The sequence below is a fragment of the Camarhynchus parvulus genome, chromosome 1, assembly GCF_901933205.1.
Source record: "Camarhynchus parvulus chromosome 1, STF_HiC, whole genome shotgun sequence".
In the NCBI taxonomy this organism is placed as follows: Eukaryota; Metazoa; Chordata; class Aves; order Passeriformes; family Thraupidae; genus Camarhynchus; species Camarhynchus parvulus.
In genome coordinates, this window is record NC_044571.1 from 30,932,568 (window position 1) to 30,953,066 (window position 20,499).

A 20,499-nucleotide genomic window follows, 5' to 3' on the forward strand; every position below is an offset into this window, starting at 1 on the left:
CATCTAGCCTGCAGCATCCACTGAGATGTTTTTTTACTAAAAGTAAACTCTAGAAAGGCTGAGAAGTCCAAGCCAGTCTCCAGCGCACTCAGTCCTCTGGTATGTTTTGTTCCTCTCTGTGCATGGTGTTCCTTGAGTCCATTTCAATGGCAAAATGTTTTGGGGACAGAACCTGCTTCTTGCCTTCTGCTTACTTATCTGTTTTTGAACGAAATTACTTGAAAATGAAGTCCTCAAAATTGAGCTGCTCTTCAGAACCAAGGAGCAGCTCAGTTTTGGCAATGGCAATCTTAACGACAGTCTTAATTTTCTTTCCATGCACTGTGATTTGATGTTTCATTATGTGGTCCTGAACTATTTCTCAAATAATACAGCATATTTTTTTTGACTGAACTAAGAATCATTAGACACATATTTGCAGTATCCCCCAAGCATTACCATGCATGTTTGCCTTCATACAATTACTCAACATATGGAAAATCTTCAATAAAGTGTAGATACAGTGAAAATGGCATGTATAGACAGAAAACATATTAAAATTATTTCAAGGAATATATTATCAGGTGTAATTTATTACTGAATTAACTACATGCATGTTACTTGAAGCAGAATCCATGCTTTTAATTCCATGAGCACTCATTTCAAAACATGCAAGAATAGGATGGCAAAGCGAGCTGAGTACAATGTCAACTGTAGTAAGGAAAAAAGGGTCGTCTGACATGTTCAATGTTCATTTGCATACTTCAGCACTCTCCAAATCTATTTATTCTTCATCATTCACATTTTACCCATTCTTGATGGGTTTTGTTTCTAACTCCTTTGTGCTGTAAAAAGGGTGTCTGGAGGAGGTTTGTGACTTTCAGGACAGCAAAAGCTGTTCAATGCACTGTATTTTTTTTTTCTTCTCACTCCTTCTCTTTTCTGCCCAATTCCCTTTGTAATAGTCATTTTTGGAGTCTGTGCAATCTAGAAAACCCTCCACCGAAATGAAGGAGCCATAGCTACTGCTGCCAGAGTCAGACTTACAAAGAGCTCTCATGTAACAAGCAGCAGCACATGAAACCAGCCAAGGAACAGGACACATGAGCTCAGGGGAGATGAGAGCATTTTCCACAGAGAAGTTTAATTCTGCTACTTCCTTTGTGTTTTGATCCATTTTGCTTCCATCATTGTTGTCAACATTGTAATCATTGCCAACAAGATGAACTCTGCATAACAGTCCACTCTTTGTCAGGACCATACATGGGCCCCACACTTATTTAGGGTGTGTTTTAAAGGGCTGCAGATGCCAAGGAAGAGCAGAGGTTGTTAGTTCTGTGTGGCACCAATGGCTAATTTTCATGCAGCCTTTCCATCTGCTGCAGGAAGCATTAAAGCCTCCATGATACTGAAGAAAGCCAGGATCTTTGGGAGCAAGCCTTAAGGGCAGATCAGTTCTATTAACTTTTCCTTTGTTGCTGTTTCTGTTAGATTTTATAAATCAAATTAACACAGATAAAGAAAAGATAAAAGAAGAAAAAAAGGAAAGGAAAAAGAGAAAAGGAAACAGAAAAGCTGTTACATCCTCTTCTTTTCTAACTATGCCATTAAAATTGTGGTATTGTGGATGAGATTTAAAATAGTGAATCTACAATATTTTTGTAATACCATAATGAAATGCACTGTCTCCTGACTGATAGAGAGTCAGAATAAAGAGGTTTTATTTTTTTATTTTCTCTTTTCTGTTTTTTTGGGTGTACTAAAGTCTAACAGGAAGATTTTTCTGGACTCTCTGTAACTTAGTGCTTCAGTTTTGGAGAGCTGGCTGGAAAAACTCTAATTTGATGCAGTATATAGGATCCAAGGATCGATGTTTTGACTGTAGCCTAAAAAAATTAGGTAATAAGAGGTACTTAAATACATCAGTGAAAAGGGTAGTTAGGAAAAATACAGGTAGTGTACCTAGGTGTATCATATATGCACAAGGATGTGAAAGGCAGGCTTTGCCTCTAGTAGATACTCTTGAGTTTGAAGATTAGTTGAGCAAAGTGTAAACTCAGATGCTGCTGCATCATGTGACTCTTTGTGACATGTTGAGTATGTTTGAAGTATCTTCAACTATATTTTCAGCTTCAGCAGCTTATTCTGCAGGCATAAAGTCTTTACTTAATTTGTAAATTACTGTCTTCATTTATAAATTACTATACTGTATGCATTTATTTTAATCAATCACTGCGGTTGTGAATGCCGGTCTGATTTCTGAATCAGCACTCAAAGATAAATGATAGATGGTTTGTTAAGCTCTCTCAGCTATAGTTCATGATGCTTAATTTTCTTAAGTGATAATATTTCATGCCATAATACTGATCTTTTTTTATTCTTCTTTCTGCTTAGTGGAGTTTAACCTAATTACATATGGTCTCTCTAACAGTTGCAGTATGGAACCTTTGCTGAACTTTCATAAATCACTATTTTAACTTTTTCAGAAGAAACCCTACAAAAGGTCACCTGTCATCAAAGATATTCTAGCTAAAAGTTGTAACACTTAACCCTGTCTCTAAGCTCTCTTAACTCAATTGTGCCAATGCATCACTCAGCTCTCTTTAGGTTTGCAGTAAGAGGAGTATTGGTCTAGGGCCATTTTTTGGATCCCTGGCAGCAAGACGCCATACATGTACTTACCTCATTCACAGCTGGATGGTTTCATTGTAACCCCTCGTGTCTCACTCCAACATTTCGACCTCATAAAAGCATAATGTCACTGAATGCTGAGGTTTGATGTAATTTATTCTGAAGATTGTGGATTTTAAGTCTTCCATGTGCAGTTTATTAACAGCATTCTTGTCATCAGGCAAACTTTCCTCTCTCAATATTTTCATCTGCATTTTTTACACACAGAAACATATATAGACCCAAAATAAGCTGAAGATGTTTTTGAGAAGCATTAGAGGAAGAGAAGGGAAGAGGCAGAGAACAAGATAACTGAAGATTAATCATACCAAAACCAGGCATGCTTTTGCTGTGTTTTTTTCCTTTCCTGTTATATTGTTGTTTGGACTGGCTCCAGAGAAGCCCTGTTCCTTGTCGCTCTTGTTGTTGTGTGTGTGCTCATGCATAAATTCAGGTCAAGTATGAAACCTCTTTTCTGCATTCCTGGTAAGAATGTGTAATGTCCTTATCAACAGATAACAAGAAGTCTGAACTAATTTAGCTCACGACCCTGGATTCTTTTCTTTTTTTCTGCCATTAGCAAAAATGTAGTGTTTGCTTAGTTGTTAATGTATTTGGTTCAGTAAATTAGAGCTGCTTGAAATTTCTACTAATCCTTTTCCATTGAGGGTTCCCTGTACTAAGTGACACTGAATAAAATAAAAAGCACATGCACACACAGGTTTCTGAGATTTTCCGGATCAAATATATTTCAAGGAGCACAACATTTTAAAAAACAAGGTGTTGTGGTTTGGGGTTTTTTTTGGGTTTTTTTTTGGTCAGTTGGTTGGTTTGTTGGGTTTTTTGGTTTGTTTTGGGGGTTTTTTTGGTTCTTTTTTGGTTTTTTTGGTTTTTGTTTTTTTTTTAATTACTGTGCCAAAAGCAGTAATGAATAAACAGTGTTTACTGAAAATATGCTTTACTTAAACTTGGTCATTAAAGCATACAAGGGCTGAGGGGTTATTTTGTAATGAAAGAATGGACCAATATGTAAGGATAAAAGTAGAGAAAAGGTTTTACACACAGCACAAAGATGTTTTTGAATGAATCAGTCTTTGCTATTTAATTTACATTTTGAGGGCTCATTAGGATGATGAATGACACTGCTGGAGAATAAAACATACTTCCTGAACAAAAGAAAATCTCTGTAGCCTAATAACATTTTATGCCAGCACTTACATTTGTCAGAAGTGGATGCTATTTATCCCTATGATTATTTAAAAATCATTTTTATTGTCCTTTGTGCTGTGTCCTCTTCTGGGAATTTTAATTCAGAGTTTGACACCTACTTATTAACTTCCATGAAGTATGGAGTACAAAGGCTTATACTATATAAATGATTCTAACCAGCCATGTTTATATTGCCTGGAGCTGTATACAAATTAGCTGAGTTTGGATTCATTTCTCTTAGAAATAGAAAAAAAAATTGAAGTTGTGTAACCTTTACCACCTCAGCAAAGTAAATGTGAGGTGAGCATGGCTGACCTGGTCTTACCAGGATATGGCAGTGAGTCAGAAGAACAAAGAGGAGAAGTTTATGGCATTAATGCCATGAATTAGGAATCTCTATGGGTTGAGAACACTCTATTTCATGTCTTCTTCTTCCTCATCTGGAAGGATGAGGGTGAAATAAGAATGCTAATGTTTGAAACTTCAATCCCATCCACTCCTAATCAGTAAATAATTACTTGCTGTCTTTTCCTCAGTACTTATACATGCCTATACTCTAGAGTCAAAGGTATGGAAATACCAGAAAACAGACTATCTCTGGAAAAATGTCAAAATATTTTGGTAAATTATACACTATTATAATAATTGTATTTTTATGGTTTGTCTCAGAAGACACACTGCTTTTGTATCAGTGTGTAAATTTTAGACCCTTAATGAGCACAAACCATCCTTTCACCAACATTCCCTCTTCCACTCTCCCTGTAGGAGATCTCCTCAGCAGCAGTGATATCCAGCCTTAAGAGTGAAACAAGTCTAAGATCCTGTTTGCCTTGCTGGGAGAGTGCACTTGTTACTCAGTTAACTTTTTCTGAGAGCTTGTAAAACAAGCTGACATACAGATTTGTTTGGTCATTATGATAGGATGTGGGAATGTTTGATCTTCTTTTCCTTCCCCTTTCCAAAGCCATCCTCAATGTCTAGCTGACACTAAAGCAAGTATCAGTGTGCAAGAAAAAGTATTTTCTTATATCTAATTCTACAGCATTTCATACTGATTTTTGGGGTGGTGCTAATCATCTGGAACATTAGATCCCAAATTTAGCTATCATTTTTATTTCTGAAAAAACTGCTCATTAGCCTCAAATATATTTCATAGATTTTTCCTGTCGCTTATTTTGTGGGAAAATAAATTATGGGAACATTTTGTAATACCATGTGCAGGTGTTACATGACTCTGTGCAGGTAATGGGTGAGCAGACAGAAACATTTGGCTACTTTTTGTCCCGAAATGTGGTAGAGGTATTTCTGGGCATCAGTGGCAGGCTGTTGTTTGGAGACCTCCCATGGAGTTCTTGCAAACCTCCTCCCCTTAAGGGAGCTGCACCCAGCTGCTATGAGTGGAAACCCTGGGAATACTGCTCCAGCACGCACTGTGCCTTGGCTCCCCTCTTGTGAAGGACTGAGCCTGAGAAGACTTGATGTCTGCAGGCTTGATTTTGAAAAGCTGGTATCTTGTGGCCTTATGTTTGTTTTCAGAATACCCATTGTAGATTTTTGAGAGTGTGTGTGCATGGGTGTGTATCAGAGTTTGTTAGGACTTCTCTTGTTTCACTTGGTACTGTAATTTTCAGAGGGAGTTTCATCCTGCCTACCTAAAATTCTTCCAACCCTTTATGCTGCAGAATGTATTCTTTGTTATCCTTCCTAAAAATATACAATGTTGCCCATATAGGACTGTAGCTGTATCTTGTATTTAAAATTATATATATCTAGATTGTGAAGTGCTATACAAGCTTTCATGGTAATGTGCTTGCATACCAAATGCAGATTATTTCAGACTATTTTCAGTCGAGACATCTGTTTAACGTTTTTGTTGGTGACATGGACAGTGGGATTGAGTGTACCCTCAGCAAGTTTGCTGACAACACCAAGCTGTGTGCTGGCAGCAATGTGCTGGAGGGAAGGGATACCATCCAAAAGGACCGTGACAGGCTTGAGAGGTGGGCCTGTGCAAACTTGGCTCAGGGCAATCCCAAGCACAACTACAGGTGAAGGGATGAATGGATTGACAGCAGCCCTGAGGGGAAGGACTTGGGGATGCTGGCTGGCAAGAAGTTCAGTGTGACCCAGCAATGTGAGCTTGCAGCCCAGAAAGCAAACTGTATCCTGGGCTGCATCCAGAGCAGTGTGGCCAGCAGGGCAAGGGAGGGGATTCTGCTCCTCTGCCCCACCCTGGTGAGACCCCACCTGGAACCAGCATCCAGCTCTGGGGTCCCAGCACAGGCAGCACACAGATCTGTTGGAGAAAGTCTAGAGGATCAGAGGGCTGGCTGTGATTCTGTGATTTAATCTTTTCCTTCTGAACAAATAGGAGGATATACCACTTTCAAAAGTTGCATCTTTTGTGTTGGTAGCTTTGATTGAGCTCTAAACCCCAGTGAGACACAATGGTTGGCTTTGGGTTGGTTCATACAGCAGTCTCTGCCATGGTTCGTCCTTGTAGACGCTGAGAGGTCTGATGCACAGGTGGACACAGATGAAGAGCTTCTGTCTCTGCTGTAGAGATCCATCAACCATTTATGCAAATTGCCAAAATCAGTGCTAGTTTATTTTAATATGCTAGACAGTAAACTGTGGCAATTCAGCAGCTGCTATGCAAGCAGGAACCTTGAGACAGTGTCGGTACAGAGAGATAAGAATGAAAATGTAAGCTTGGCTTCTGTCTCATTTTTGCTCTTATTTTCTTCTTTAGCTTAGAGGTACAGTTATTCTAGGTAGCAAATGAACCAATATCACACCTTTTCAAAGGCAGTGGTTTGATTTTGCAATTATTTTCTAGGAATGAGCAATCCCATTGTATCTTGAATTTATATTTAGGTGCTGTCAACAAGGCATCTGGGGCAGTGAGTGAGGGGTAGCAGAGCCTGAGACCTATGTGGGTGATCCGTGCAGACAGGCTGCAGTGTCTAAACAGTCCCCATGGATAAAGTGATGCAGATATTCAGCCCATAACTGTTGGCTGTTTTTCCAACTGCAGGTGTTTAAAATCCCGTTGTGTTTCTAGAATAAATGTATATAAAATTTATACTAGGCAGGAGCTGCTCTTAAGTGGGGATTTTCCCAGTAACCCCCTAAGGCAGAGGCAACAGTGACCAGCGGGTTCCTGACTGTCAGGACTGTCAGGTCTGTGCCTTCCCCTGCACAGAAACAGTTAAAAGTCTTTGCCTGCAGCCCTTGTTAGAGTATCTTGTTTCATAGTTGTATTTTTCCAGCAGATAAAGAATCATGAAAAAGAGAGGGTTTTGCCAAGAACATTTTATTCTGTTCCTCACAAAATACCTGTTGCTGCAAACAGTGCAGGACAATCTGTGTTTTGGAGTGGCTTCCCCATCTTCTACCTGCCCTAATATCTAACTGGGCTACAAGGGACTTGGAGTGGCATCTGCACACAAAACATTCTGGAAGTGCTACTGGAAGTATGGCTGGGGAGAGGGAAACAGAGAGCTTAAGGAAGCCTTTAGAATATATGTAGCCTTTTGCATTTTCATTTTTCTCTGGTGTTATTGCCTCATGTCCTTATGTGACAATATGGGCATACAAATAAAAATCAGGTCCCAAGTGTAGTTTTGCCTTTCCCTCCTCTCCAACAAGAACCAGGACCTGAAACTCCAAACCCTTCATCAAATAGTTAATTCTCAGGAGAATTAGCCCCTTATCATTCCCTTCATAAACAAACAAATAAATAAAAGATACAAGGATCTGATCTGTTTAATACGCACTCTCTAAAAAAAACCAGAGTGCAGACTAAACATAGTAATCTGATGATTACAAATTATTCTGTCCTATAAACAAAGCATGGCAATTGATGACAATGTGGTATCATCTATCATAAATGCAGAGCATCCTCTCTCATTCATAACAAATAATTTGGAGTATTTCAAACCCATAACAAATATATCTAATGTAGTTCACTGTAAAACAATGCGTGTTTCTCTGTTTCTAATGCTATATTCAAAAGCCAGCCAAGAGCTTTTTGTGTTTTATTCATTATATTCATTTATGCTGCCAATTCTACTTACTATTCTAGTATTCTGATTTGAAAAATCAAAATTTAATGTATTTCAAGCAATACTTAATGCATGTGTGTCTTCAAATTATAGGAGATGGTTTATAAAGTAAATGATGAGACCATAATATAATTCCTGGGTTTCAGATAGATTTTTATCCTGCTAGTTAAAGTATTGATCACAAACCTTACATTCTATTGGCAGCTTTTTATGTGAGGCAAATCAGCTGCCATTGTTACCAAAGCTGAAAATCTCCCTGAGTAACCCATGATAGGTTTATTACATAGGAAGCTTTGATCCTCAGGAGTCGACTAAGATATTCAAAGTTCTTATAAAGGTGTCTTAGAGACTGTGATACAAATTCAGATGTCTGCTGTCAAACGACTCCTATTCAACAAACCCCTATGAGCCACCTTTGAAAGTGAAGCAGCAAGATGACACCATTCATACCCTGGCTTTTGGAGAGATCTTTGTGCTCCCCTGCCTTTCCGTACCTGACAACTCGTTCCAGCCCCTATCAAAGTTGCATAACAGAATTTGTAAAAAGCTACACAGAAGGGTTTAATGTGTTGAGAACAAATAACTTCTTTGTTGATATCCACTGCCAGATCAAAGTGTCTGAGGTTAATAGGCCCAGGACTGCATTACCTTCAGTTACACCGGGGAACAAAAGAATAAAATAAAACAGCAAAGGGCGGCGGAGAACAATAAAAAAGGGAAAATACTAACAAGTTTAAAGGATTCAACACCCTGAAACATGAATAAAAGCCACAGAAATAAATTCATCAAGATCACATAACAAAAGGGAAGCATGTGGCTTCTCAGCTGAAAGGCTTTCCAACTGCACTCCTGTTTTCTGTATGTGTTGTTATAATTCAGGGTGCCACAAGACCTGCCATTCTCAACAGGGACAGAGAGCTGGCTCTGCTGCTCAAAAATCCAGATTTGTTGTACTTGACCTAGATGGAAATGTCTGTAAGCAGTATTAGGGATTTTCTCTCCATTTAGCTTCCATTTAAAACGAAATGGGGCTGCACTGAACAGTTCTTTCTCCGGAGACCAAATAACCTGTTTTTAAGTGGAGGATTGTTAAAAAAAAAATCCTAAAGGCTTTTTTTGAAGCTTTCCAGTGAAAGTTTTGGAAATCAACCCAAACCAAACCTAAGGGCAACATAACCTTTCTGTGAAAACTCACAAACCCCTTTAAAACATGGTGGTCCATTAGCTGTGTGGGAGAGCTCAATGCTAGCAGGTGGGAAATGTGTGCTTTCTGGAAGGACAAATGTGTGCTTTCTGGAAGGACAAATGTGCTTTTCTAGACAGAAATTCTGGGAAAGCTGAGACCAGTTTTTCTTTCTACTTTCTTTCTGTATTTCACTGTTACTTGTAACAGTGACGGCAAAAAGAAAATCAGAAAGCATTGTGACATTCAGATGCAATATCCCCTTTAAAAGTGGATACCTTGAGAGAATATGAAAAGGGAAAGCCAAAAGAAAAAGAACTAGGGTCATTTAAAGCAAACCTTTTGTCCTCCAAGACTGAAGGGTCAGTGTGGCTTCCATCAAAAAATGTTAACAAGTAAAATACAGCTACTTGGGAACTACCTACAGCTCTCCTCCAAACCTGGGACATCATTTATTCTCCTACTCCTGATCTTTGTGATTGCCCAAAAGGCAGGGTGCTCTCATGGAGCCCACAGGAAAGCAGGGACTAGCTTTGCTGGGAAGCTGCCATTCCCTGGGATGGATGGTTTTACAGGTGTGGAGATATCTTCACTCTGGAGGTAAGGGAGCATGGGACAGTGCCTGGCTCTTGTCTAGCTCCAAAAAAAGAGCACTGATATGGGCTTGCAGTGAATCAGCAGTAATTTTTATTTTTTTCAGTGGGATTTAGGAAAGAGAGGGCAGGAAAAAATAAGGAAGGAATTTCTCTATTTTACAATTTTATAGATGTGCTGAATTTATTGGTCCCATGTTAAGATTACTGTTGATAAGATTTGACACTTGTTTGGTTACTTTGGGCATTTCCAGGAAACTTTTAGAGGTTTTTTTGCATGGCATGTACATACGTACATGCATGTGTATGTATACCTTGGTATATATATTTATACCTTGATGTATACATGGTGTCACGTACATTCCTAGCTGGAAGGAACTTCCATCTGTGAGCTCTAAGACATCCAGCTCTGACATTTTAGTTGAAATTTTACGTGTCCTATTAACTGCAATACATTTAGAAAGTACTGGTTTCAGTAGGTTTGCAGTGAATGTGTTCCCATCAGTCTGTCAGTGGCCACAGTATGCCTGGATTTTTCTTTTGACTTTCAGGAATGCTGAAAGCACAATAAAAGTCTGCCAAGGTTTTCACTGCAGCTTGAAGAATTGTGCTATTTATCAGCCTCCGTGTGGGCTTTAAGAGAATCCACCTGAGCTGACCAGAGGCATCAATGGATTGATTTAAAGATGCAGATGCATACAATTGTTTTTCTTCATTGATAATGCTTTGGGTTTTCAATAGCAAATAATAACCTTCTTGGGCAAATAGGTGTCCAGGTCATAATTGCCATGACCAGAATATGTTCTTTGTGTTCTTAGCCATGAGCCTGAGTTATCGTTGTCAAAACCATGTAAGGGTCTCTTCCTTACACATAAAAGATTCTTTTTTTCAAACTCATTTCTGATCCATCTATTCTGTGAAGCAGTTGTATTCTGTGCAAGTCAGGGAGAGCAGTGCAATATAAGTGTTCTAAATCACTGGAAAGGCAAGGCAAGGCAATATCACCTATGCCCAGGCAAGGTAGAAATATGGTCTAGCTCTGGATTTGCAGATAGGTTATTTGACTCTGCTGTCTTTATCACCAGATACTCTCTGGTCAGACTGGCTCAGTCAAGGGTTCTCGATGCTTGTTGCCCTCACAGTAGCAGTTACAGTGAAAGGTTGAGATTTCTTTTCCTGGGGAGGGGACACTGTCAAAGCCAAAACTGTCAGATGTTGGTGACATCCTTAGGATAGCAAAAGCCATTAGCAGAAAGCCTCCGGTTTCCAGATCATGGGGGTTTTTTACCTGATGAATTTAGATCAGTCTCAGTCTCTAAAACTGAGAAGGCTGCTCTCAGCATTAGGGATTAGTGAGTGGTTGTTTCTCCCCAGGAAAGTTTTTTCATCTCTGTGTGTTGTAGGAAATAATCCAGTGTTACCTTCTGGAGCTACAGGCTGCTGCTCAGTGTTTTGGGCTTCTGGCTGCTGCTTGAAGATCCTGTAATCCTCTTTTAGCCCTCTGTGAAAGCCTTTGGTCTTAATCTTTGAAGGAGGTATTGGGTGGAGTGACATCCTTGTTACCCATCATGACAGAAAACACCCCTGTGTCCTTTGTCCTGTTCTTAGCTTTGTTAACAGGATGGTCATTCAGATTTTTGGTAGCATTTCAGTGTTAATATCTTTTCTTTGGACTTTGTAGAGATGTTGTTTGGATCATTAATTTATTAATATGGAATTTCTCATGCGAGGTTCAGTTTTTTTCTTGTTGCCTCCACCACTACCCAAAGGGTGGATTTTTCCCCCAGTGTTTCGTAAATAGATGCAAATAGGCTTTAAGGAACACCTGGCAGATGCTACTCTTTCCATCAGCACTCATGTACAGGGGCATTCTTCCATCGGGGGCCTTTTGTAGGAAAGATTTCTCCAGAGCTGTGTACTGTAAAACCTTCAATCTGTAAGGGATTTAACCCTTTCTGTGCAACAGTTTGTAATCACATAACCTTTAGCTCAGTGGGAATGAATACCAATTGTCATTTATAAACAGTTCCTCTCATTATGCGCCTATTTATGGCATCTTTTATAGCTTGCTAATTACAAGCACACAAAACAGAAATGTTTGGAGTTAAATAATGTAAACAGGGATGTAATTGATTTTCATGTTGAATAGTTTTTATTGATTTATCGTTAATTAACACTTTTAAAGGATCTCTTGGCAAAGTAATCCATTTAATTTATTCAGTATTATACTAGCTGATGCTAAATTCATGTTAAAATTCACAAAAATATCAACAATTCCATAATACCTGTTTTTCCAACTGTTGCCATTATGCAGATGTTACATATTCTCCCCAAACAAGCACAGACAATATATTAAATGCAATCAATGAGGCTCAGTCCAGGTCCCAGCCAACAAATGTCCACATCACTAAAAAGAGCACATTCCAGTTGACACTAATTGGCCATCTGTGCAGCAAGGAGGACAGGTATCTGTGGGGGAGAAGAGCTGCTCTCTCGTGGTCTCAGGGCAGGGTCCTTGGGTGGGCTGTTGAGGGACTGCACAGGTTGAGGGAAGAAGATTTCATGCTTCAAAACCAAAAGACTCTGGTGTCCATAATGGAAACTTTCTGACAAATACACCACTGTGTCAAGCAGCAGTCACTTGACAGGTTTTGGGCATGCAAAAATGGGCATACTGCAGAAAATGTAGCATGCTGAAGACTCTTCCAGAGGTCCCCAATGGCTTTTTCCAGTTTCTTCCATGGGAAGCAGGGACTGTAGAGTCCATTCAGGGGGATTTTGACAGCATTTTCATATATATTAGATACCTTCCTCTCCTGCTGACTTTTCTGAAAGCACAGGTGACTTACTAGCACCTTCCCAGGATCAAGCATCTATCAAGGAGTAAAATTGCAAGGTGCAATCTTCATTATCACCAGCCCATTATATTTTTCAAATGGGTAGTAAGAGAGTGTAATCACAACAGGCCCTGTTTTTTCATTAGTGAAGAAAAACATTAATATACTGTGACATGGTATTGATTTGATGCAATCAATCTTTCCCAATAACAATAAAACCTTTATATTTTATTAATAGAACAATGCAGTTCGTCTCCATTACAGCTCCACTTTATTGTTCTGGGTCACGGTATAATTCTGGCATGTTTGGAATTTTATTTTTATTAATATAATGTAAAAGCCTGTAAAATCACTCTGCTGATCTGTCAGTAGGTTTCATTTGAGGCTCCCAAGCATCCTTTACTAGATGAAATGTTACCGGTGCAGCTCCAGTCATTGATTGTTCAATGACCCTTAGGGGTGGAGAGAGTGGGGAGGGTTAAGAAGAATTCTTGGCCTTTAATTGTCTTGATTTAATTTGTGGTGTGGACACTGAGACTTGGACTCAGACCATGTCATCAGTTTGAAGACCTCTGAACACATGGCCAGACCCAGCCCTTCCAAATACCCTCCCAGCTGGGCTGTGGAGTCTGAGCCCTGCTGAAGCTCCCAGCAGCCATCCAGATGGCAGCCCTTCAGCATCATTTCCCTTCCTCGTCCTGCAGGCCGGGCACTGCACGGACAGGAGGTGATGTCTCAAGCTCCAGGACAGGCCAGGGCATAGTGGAGAAGTTATGCTCTAACATAATTTCCTTGTTCTTTTAAAAACAATACAATATGCTGAATGGCTTTACTTACACATCCACAGTACATCCATCTTCACCTAGACTCAGATCTGCTACAAGACCAGCACAGCCTTGTGATACTCTGGGTTATGGCTCTGTGAACTCCTCTCCAGTCTTTCTCTGGAGGGTCTTGCTCTCCAAAAGCTGCTGTTCTGCCTCAGTTCTGGGGGAGCTGCTGAGCACACTGCTCTGAGTGTCATTCATCAAGAGCACAATGGGTTCTTGCTTCTCTCTCCTAGTGTGCATGGCAAGTCTGTTGGATCATTTGGTATTTCTCTCCCTCTCCAGATATTTTTGATTCATCTCCTTTAATTAGCCAGAACATATTCCTGGTCCTGGTACAAGACTAGGGCATCATGATATTCCAGTTGCAGTGAGGCCCCCAATTAGTACAGATACTTTCATTAAAGCAAACCTAGATGACTTTCATCATTGATTTTTTTTAATAAAATCTTTTTAAAAGCTACTCCTCTTCCCTTTTGAACCAAGAAACAGTGTTGCAAGATCCCTTGGTAGGAAAAATAATCCCCGTAAAAATATGATGGGTCCATTTCAAAAGAGATGGGTTTATTAAAGGTAACAGTTTATTAACATTGACTGTGAAATAGATAGATTTAATGACTTTAATTAGTGCAACACTTTCTGACACAGACCTTGAGGAGAATTTAGCTCCTCTTTCCCATCTCTCTCCTGTACTTCTCTGTGTCTAAAGTGTCAGCAATTCCTCATAGTAAAAGTGAAACTGCTCCTACTCACAGCAACGCCGAGCACAGGAGAAAACTCCTGTACCAACAGACCATGGCGACTGGCACTCCAATTAGTGGTAAGGCATAGCAGGAGTGCAAAGTAAAGCTTTCAAATATCAGGAGCATAAAATCAAGCTTCCTGAGCTGCCTCTTTATATCTGTTTCCTTGGTGTAACCTTACACAGCTCAGCCCTGCTTGCCTGCATCCTCAGGGAGAGATTAGGATTCTTCTTCACAGAAGGCACAAGCATTATTAATGGCACCCAGTGAAATGAGGGTGACTGCAGTGTGCCATGGCTCCCTGAAGTCTATCCCTCTAAAGATAGATGGAAATATTGCTGGTAGGTCTCGTGTCACCCATCAAGATCAAAATGCCATCATTGTTAGAGAGGGAGAAAGATAAAAGATAAATACCATTTTTAATTCTGTCCTGATTTTTCCTGCTCAGTCCTTTTTCTATGGGATGTCGCAGATTATCAGAACTGAAAATGTCTGCATCCATGTTGATTTTGACCAAAACAATTTTCATTCTTTTTTGAAGAAAATGTTTTGTTAAAGTAAAAAAATTCCAAAATTTGGAGAGAAACATTTGATATTTTGGTTTAATGCCTTCTTGATTTAGGCCATATCTTATTCTATGATTACAGATTATATTTTATAAAATTTGTCATTGAAGTATTTTGACCTGAATCAAATTTTGATTTCTCAACTGAATCGAAGAATGGTTCATAAAATTTCATTTTTAAGGTAATGATGTGACACAATTCCATTTTGAATGGAAGCATAGCCAAAGGGATAAAATCAACAAGTAGCCTGTCCCCAGGTCCCCATTCAGAATGAAAACATTACATAAAGTGGGTATTTCCTGAGGGGCAAAAAGGTAAGATTTTAACTAGGTTGAGGTCTAATCTTGTTACCAGACCATCTTTCCTGAGGTTCAGAGTCCTCCCTTTTCTCTTCAAGAGCCATGTGGGTTCAGCACAGCCACTCCATAAAGAGCATTTTGAAAGATGTAGCATATGTAGGGAAGGCAGTAACAACTTAAGCCCTACATGTCTAAAAACCCTTCCTGGACATCTGCAAATGACACTTCCCCAAAATTCCTTTCCACAGCCTGGCTATATTTCTGCAGAACCCCCAGAAATCACATCTCCAATCTCTGGCACAAAATCCTGTTAAACTCCAGCAAATTCAACAACTTGAATGTGTTAAGATCTCTTTAGAGAAATGATTGAAGGGAAACTTTGAGAGTAATGGTTCTCCTGAACCCAACAGGTACAAGCCATACTTCTGGATAAGTAAAAAGATAAGGAGTTTACTTCTTCATAGTAGATATTCCTTTCTAGCAAATGGATTGCTTAGAAAATGTTGCATGTGCGTGTGTCTGTGTGTGTGTGCCTGGCAAAGAAGCATTTCTAATATGCTTTCAGATTTAGGTCCATCAAGGTAGGATTTCCCCCCTTTTTTTCCTATTTTGTTTCATTGTAGATTTTGCTTATTGTCTGCCAACATTCAGTGCCTGAAGCTTCCCTTCAGGCCCCAGGGGAATCCTGCAGCCCCACAGTGAGCAGTGCTGTGCTGTGCCTGAGCAGCGTGGGGCAGACGTGGGGTGGCCGCTGTCATGCTGCTGGCTCCAGGTGACACAACAGCCTGGCTCCCACTGGGGGGAAGAGGATGAGTATGTACCTCAGGCTTCTGGAGATCGTCCTCACACCTAATTGATACCGGAGACAAAAATCCAATAGCTTCTGGACAATTCGTAAAAACACCTAGCACAGTCCAAATAATGACAGCACCAAAAGCTTGCATCATAAAAATCTTCTGGGCTAAAATGGATGTAGATACTTGCAGAAGATTTTTCTTTCTTTCCTCAACATAAAGATTTAAAGGAGGGAGAAGTGTCACAAGATAGGCAATTCCTTTCAGAGAGGTTTCTTTATATATCTCCATGTGAACACTCTTGGTAAGGGAAGAAAAAATACTGCTCTGAAACAAAATTTGTACAGAGGTAGCTTTTTTTTTTGAAATGACATCCCGTTTCCCAAGAATTCTATGTAGCTTTTAGTCAGTCTTGTTTCTTACAGTTCTCTGTGCTTTGCATGGTAATTAGCTGCTCGTGTTATCAGCAGCACGACGCTCCCGGCTATTTCTCGAGCAGCGCTGCCGTTATCCTTGGCGGCAGCTCCGCGCATCCCCCGCCAGCCCGCACGGCGGCCGCCCCTGGGTGCAGAGCTTGGCACTCTGCAGGCTCTGCTCACCGAGGGACGAGGGCAATGGGCACAGCATCCGAGGGGGAAAGAGGCTGAGCCCACTTTCCCTGACAGGTCCCCAAGACTTGCCGGTATTTTGCTGATGGTCCACTGGAGGTTCAGTGAGGCAAGTTTGTTATGACAGATCGCAAAACAGAGAGGAAGACAAACGAGATGGGTTCATCAGTGTCAGAGCAAACACAGGGGAGCAGCTCCTCAGCTTAGCTTGCAACAGCAGCCTCAAAACCTTTATTTGGTTTTAATTTTAATTTTAAAAAATAATAATGAAAACGTTTTTTGCATGAATGTCCTGTGGAGGGACTGCTTTGCAGAGCCTGCCAGCAGTGCCGACATCAGCCGTATGCAGGGGCCACGTCATGCAGCCGCCACCAACGCAAGAGCGCTCGGATGGGGAAGTCCACCCAAGCAAATAGCGTGTCAAGGGCTCCCTGCCGCTAATGCAATCCCTTCTTTTAATTTACATTTCAAGAAACATTTGCCAGCTTTTGTTGTGGTTTTTTTTTCAAGTTAAACTGTGGCCATGAAGTTAAATTCAGTTTGCCAGATTCCATGGCAGCACATGTTCCTCTGTAACGTCTGTAGAGGTGTAGTGGATGGTCTAGAAAGTTTGATATCAACAGTAATGTTAAGATGCTCGTAAATACTCAAAAAAAAATCAAATTTACATTTAGCACTCAAGAGATGAAAAACAGAGAGGCAGATGTAGACATTGAGGGAGTTTTCCCCAAATATTATATCAGTTTTACCTATCATGTCTTTGGTTTTGTGTTTCCAGCCTATTTTTCACCCTTTGAAATGGTGCATGATGATATTGAGAGGGAGATATGAAAAGCTTTTACTTCCTGCCCAGAGAGATGATGAGCTAGAAAGAAAAGCTGAAGTTTTAGTTCTGGGGTAATAGAAAGCCAAATTTCTTGCTGATGAGGTCTTGCAGACTTTTTTCACTACACTTCTCGGGAAGTTATTTAATTTTGTAACAGACGCTTGTTCCTAATCCTAGTCTGAAATAGCCTGCTGCCAAATTCACATTCAGTATTTTTATCCTCATCGAGAAAGAGATCATCATTTTATCATATGTTCAATGTACTCTATACAGCATAAGATCATATGGTCATCTCGTCCCTTCTGTAAGATGGCAATAGACTAGAACAGACAACTTAAGGATGGCAGTGAATTGGTTGCTCTCTAAACAAGGCACTCATGATGAGGGCTTTGCATTCTCCACTATTAGTGGGATAACAAGTGAACAAACTGAGGCTTGGGGAAGGAAAGAGAAAAAATAGATGGAAACCCACAGAGAAGAGAAAAATAGCAATTATCTAATATTAACTTTTATTAAATATACAGAGATTGTTGTGTCTCTCCATCTTGCTAGGTTCACTGGCAACATGAACGCTTGCACTCCTGCTCCTGTGACAGGAATATCACAAATGGTGTTGTGCAGCTCATCGGGGGCAGGTCTGAGGTCAGAACACGGCTATCTGCTCAGGGCAGCAGCTTCTCTTCAGCATCCATATATCAGATATGAGTAATTCTTCAAAGTCTGACTTCACCACATGTACCTTTACCTTTGAAATCAGTGGTGTAATTTGTAGTGAACTGTAAAGCTGATGGACTGTGTTTCACCAAGAAGAGTTGATGAGAATAATTTGTTTGTCGAGGGCCATATTCACCAAAGATTTAGCAGGAGTGCAGGCAATAAAACACTTAAGACTTTCTATGAATTGGCATGAAACAACAGCCACAAAAAATTAGAAAACATAAGTTGTTCTTTTGCATATGCATGGCTGCTGTTCTCCTGACCTTGGCTACAGCTGGTTGGCTTTAATCAGTTGAAGATCCAGATGTCCTCAGTCCCTCAGGTCATACTGGGGAGTGGTGGTAAAAGTGTCCAGGACTTGCACAAATTGGTCAGTGCAATCATTTGGCTTTTTTTAGGCAGAGGTGTCCATTTTTGAAAATGCCTTGTGATTTTTTGGGTGCACAAATACAGATAAGGTAGACAAGTCTGACTTCCAGATGAGAAGAGCTTAGTGGTTTGGAGAAACGAATTGCTTTGATATATCTCCAGGTGCATACCTGAAAATTCAGAGCATCCAGGGGTTTTTTGAAAATAAGAGAAGACCAAGCTCACCTCTCTGCTAGCTCTTTGGGTACAGTAATTACCAGATGGATTTTTTTCTATCCCCCTTTCCCCACACGGGAAGATCTCAAACCCCTGCTTCGTGATTTAGTTCTGTTCTGCAAAAAGAAGAAAGCCTTTTTTGAGGGGATTGTCAGGGAGTGTAGTGTGGTGAAGGAAATCCCTAGACAGCTTGCTGCACACAGCAGCCACCTGCATCTTGTGAAGAGTTGTAGGAGATGGGCACCCCCTTGGCATCAGCACCTCCATCCAAGTGTGCCCTCTCTTCCCAGGTGTGCTAGACAGTGCAAGCAGACTGGTACTGGGCAGAGGGCAGGCAGGAGGGAGGGGGGGGTGTGTCTCACACTGCCTCATCCTTGCTGGCAGAAGTTTGGGTCCCAGTGAACACCCAGTCTGAGCATGCAGGTGAGGCACCATCTGGATGGTCTCCAGCTGCCCTCCCAAATCTCTGATTTCCTCTCTGCAGAGTGGTTCTGGAGTGAGTCGTACTGCTTGGGAGAGTCGAATTCTTCTGTGCCCTCAGTCCCACAATGCAGGGGTGGCCTTAGAGTTGGCATTTTAGGAAATGACAGCTTCTCAGGACTGCTGTGCCCATGCTCAGTGTTGCTGCCTGTGTTGCAGTCTCTGCAGCTCTCCCCTCAGCATCACATCTGCCCTACACATCCTCAGCCCTTTGCACAGACAGTGTCACTGCAGAGCTCTGCTGCACAAAGGATGTGGCGAGATGTTATTTACTTAATAGAAATAAATGCACATTGGATCCATGTACATGCAATAACTTCTTTACTTCTGCTTACTCATACATGGTAGAGCCCAAACTGCAAGAACAGCACCCAAAAGTGGTGTGAAAAAAAGTCTGTTGAATTTATAGAAATATGTTGCAATCATATGTAAACACTGTAAATATTGCATCTTCCTGTGGTGCTGATAGGGAATAATTTGGGAATTTTAAGCAGTGCAACTTTTCAAATGCTGGAAAGACTTGGTCTCATTTTGAATCTGTAATAGAGGTTGGAATATATTTCATGTGACAACCCTGTCCTCAGACCTATTTGTTATTTCTTTTTAAAACATAAACAAACTGTCTTCTCATTTTGTTTACAGGACAGTGGAACAGGAGATAACAGCTGCATTGAAGAAATATTGCGGGTAGGAATCCTAAAAAAATCATTTTTTCCAGTCCAATTTTGTTTGCTCTGAAAAGACAAGAGAATAACAAGAATATTGCAATTACTGCTGCTAAAATTTTCCTCCTTTAGATTGTCATCTTTCTAAGGAAAAAATAGGCAAAATTATTTCCTCATGAAAAATAATTGAAAAATCTGCTAGAACAACCTTTCAAAGCCTGTGGATTTCACTGCTACTTTATGCCTGTTCAGCTGACCTTCATGCATGGAGAAGCAGATAATGGGATAAATTATAAACTGAAATGTACAATGATGTTTCAGGTTTACAAACCATGCAAAGTGCATGTTTCCATTAATCATGACTGTCAAAAATCTTAATTTTGAAGGGAGGTCTAGGAAGGTCATTTTCCACCTGGATTTAATTATGTAATGTCATTATTTTCATTATGTCCATTACATAATGACAACGTGCAAAATCTGTAGTTATTTCCATATTTCATTATTATTTCTTTTATCTTTGTAATTTCTAGTTTATTTTCATGGAGCAAATTAATACACATCCAGACAGATCTTGGCTTGAATTAACTTGGATATTGATTATTTTCTGTGGCAGAAATATTTATAAACAGTGAAAATTTTCTGTAATATTTTAACTTGTGGTTATTTTGGTTCTTTTTCCAAAATAATAATTTGATAATTCACAATGCTTAAAAATCTGATGTGATTGAAACACAAAGCAAGGTAGATGGAATGATAAAACCTCCCTGTTACTGTATGTGCTTCTACCTCTTGGATATTCCACCACCCAAATATTTCTGATGATTTATAAACTACAGGGTTATAAATATTTG

The 20,499-nt window shown here is 40.1% G+C and overlaps 1 protein-coding gene across 3 annotated transcripts in view; it reads left to right on the plus strand.

Annotated features, from left to right (window-relative positions):
• AFF3 (AF4/FMR2 family member 3) overlaps window positions 1-20,499 on the plus strand; it is a 321,693-nt gene that overhangs the window by 129,299 nt on the left and 171,895 nt on the right. For all 3 annotated transcript variants that reach the window (XM_030957367.1, XM_030957375.1, XM_030957383.1), the window contains one exon: window positions 19,626-19,670. In XM_030957367.1, the coding sequence (XP_030813227.1) occupies window positions 19,626-19,670 (45 nt within the window). The remainder of the gene's footprint in view (window positions 1-19,625; window positions 19,671-20,499) is intronic.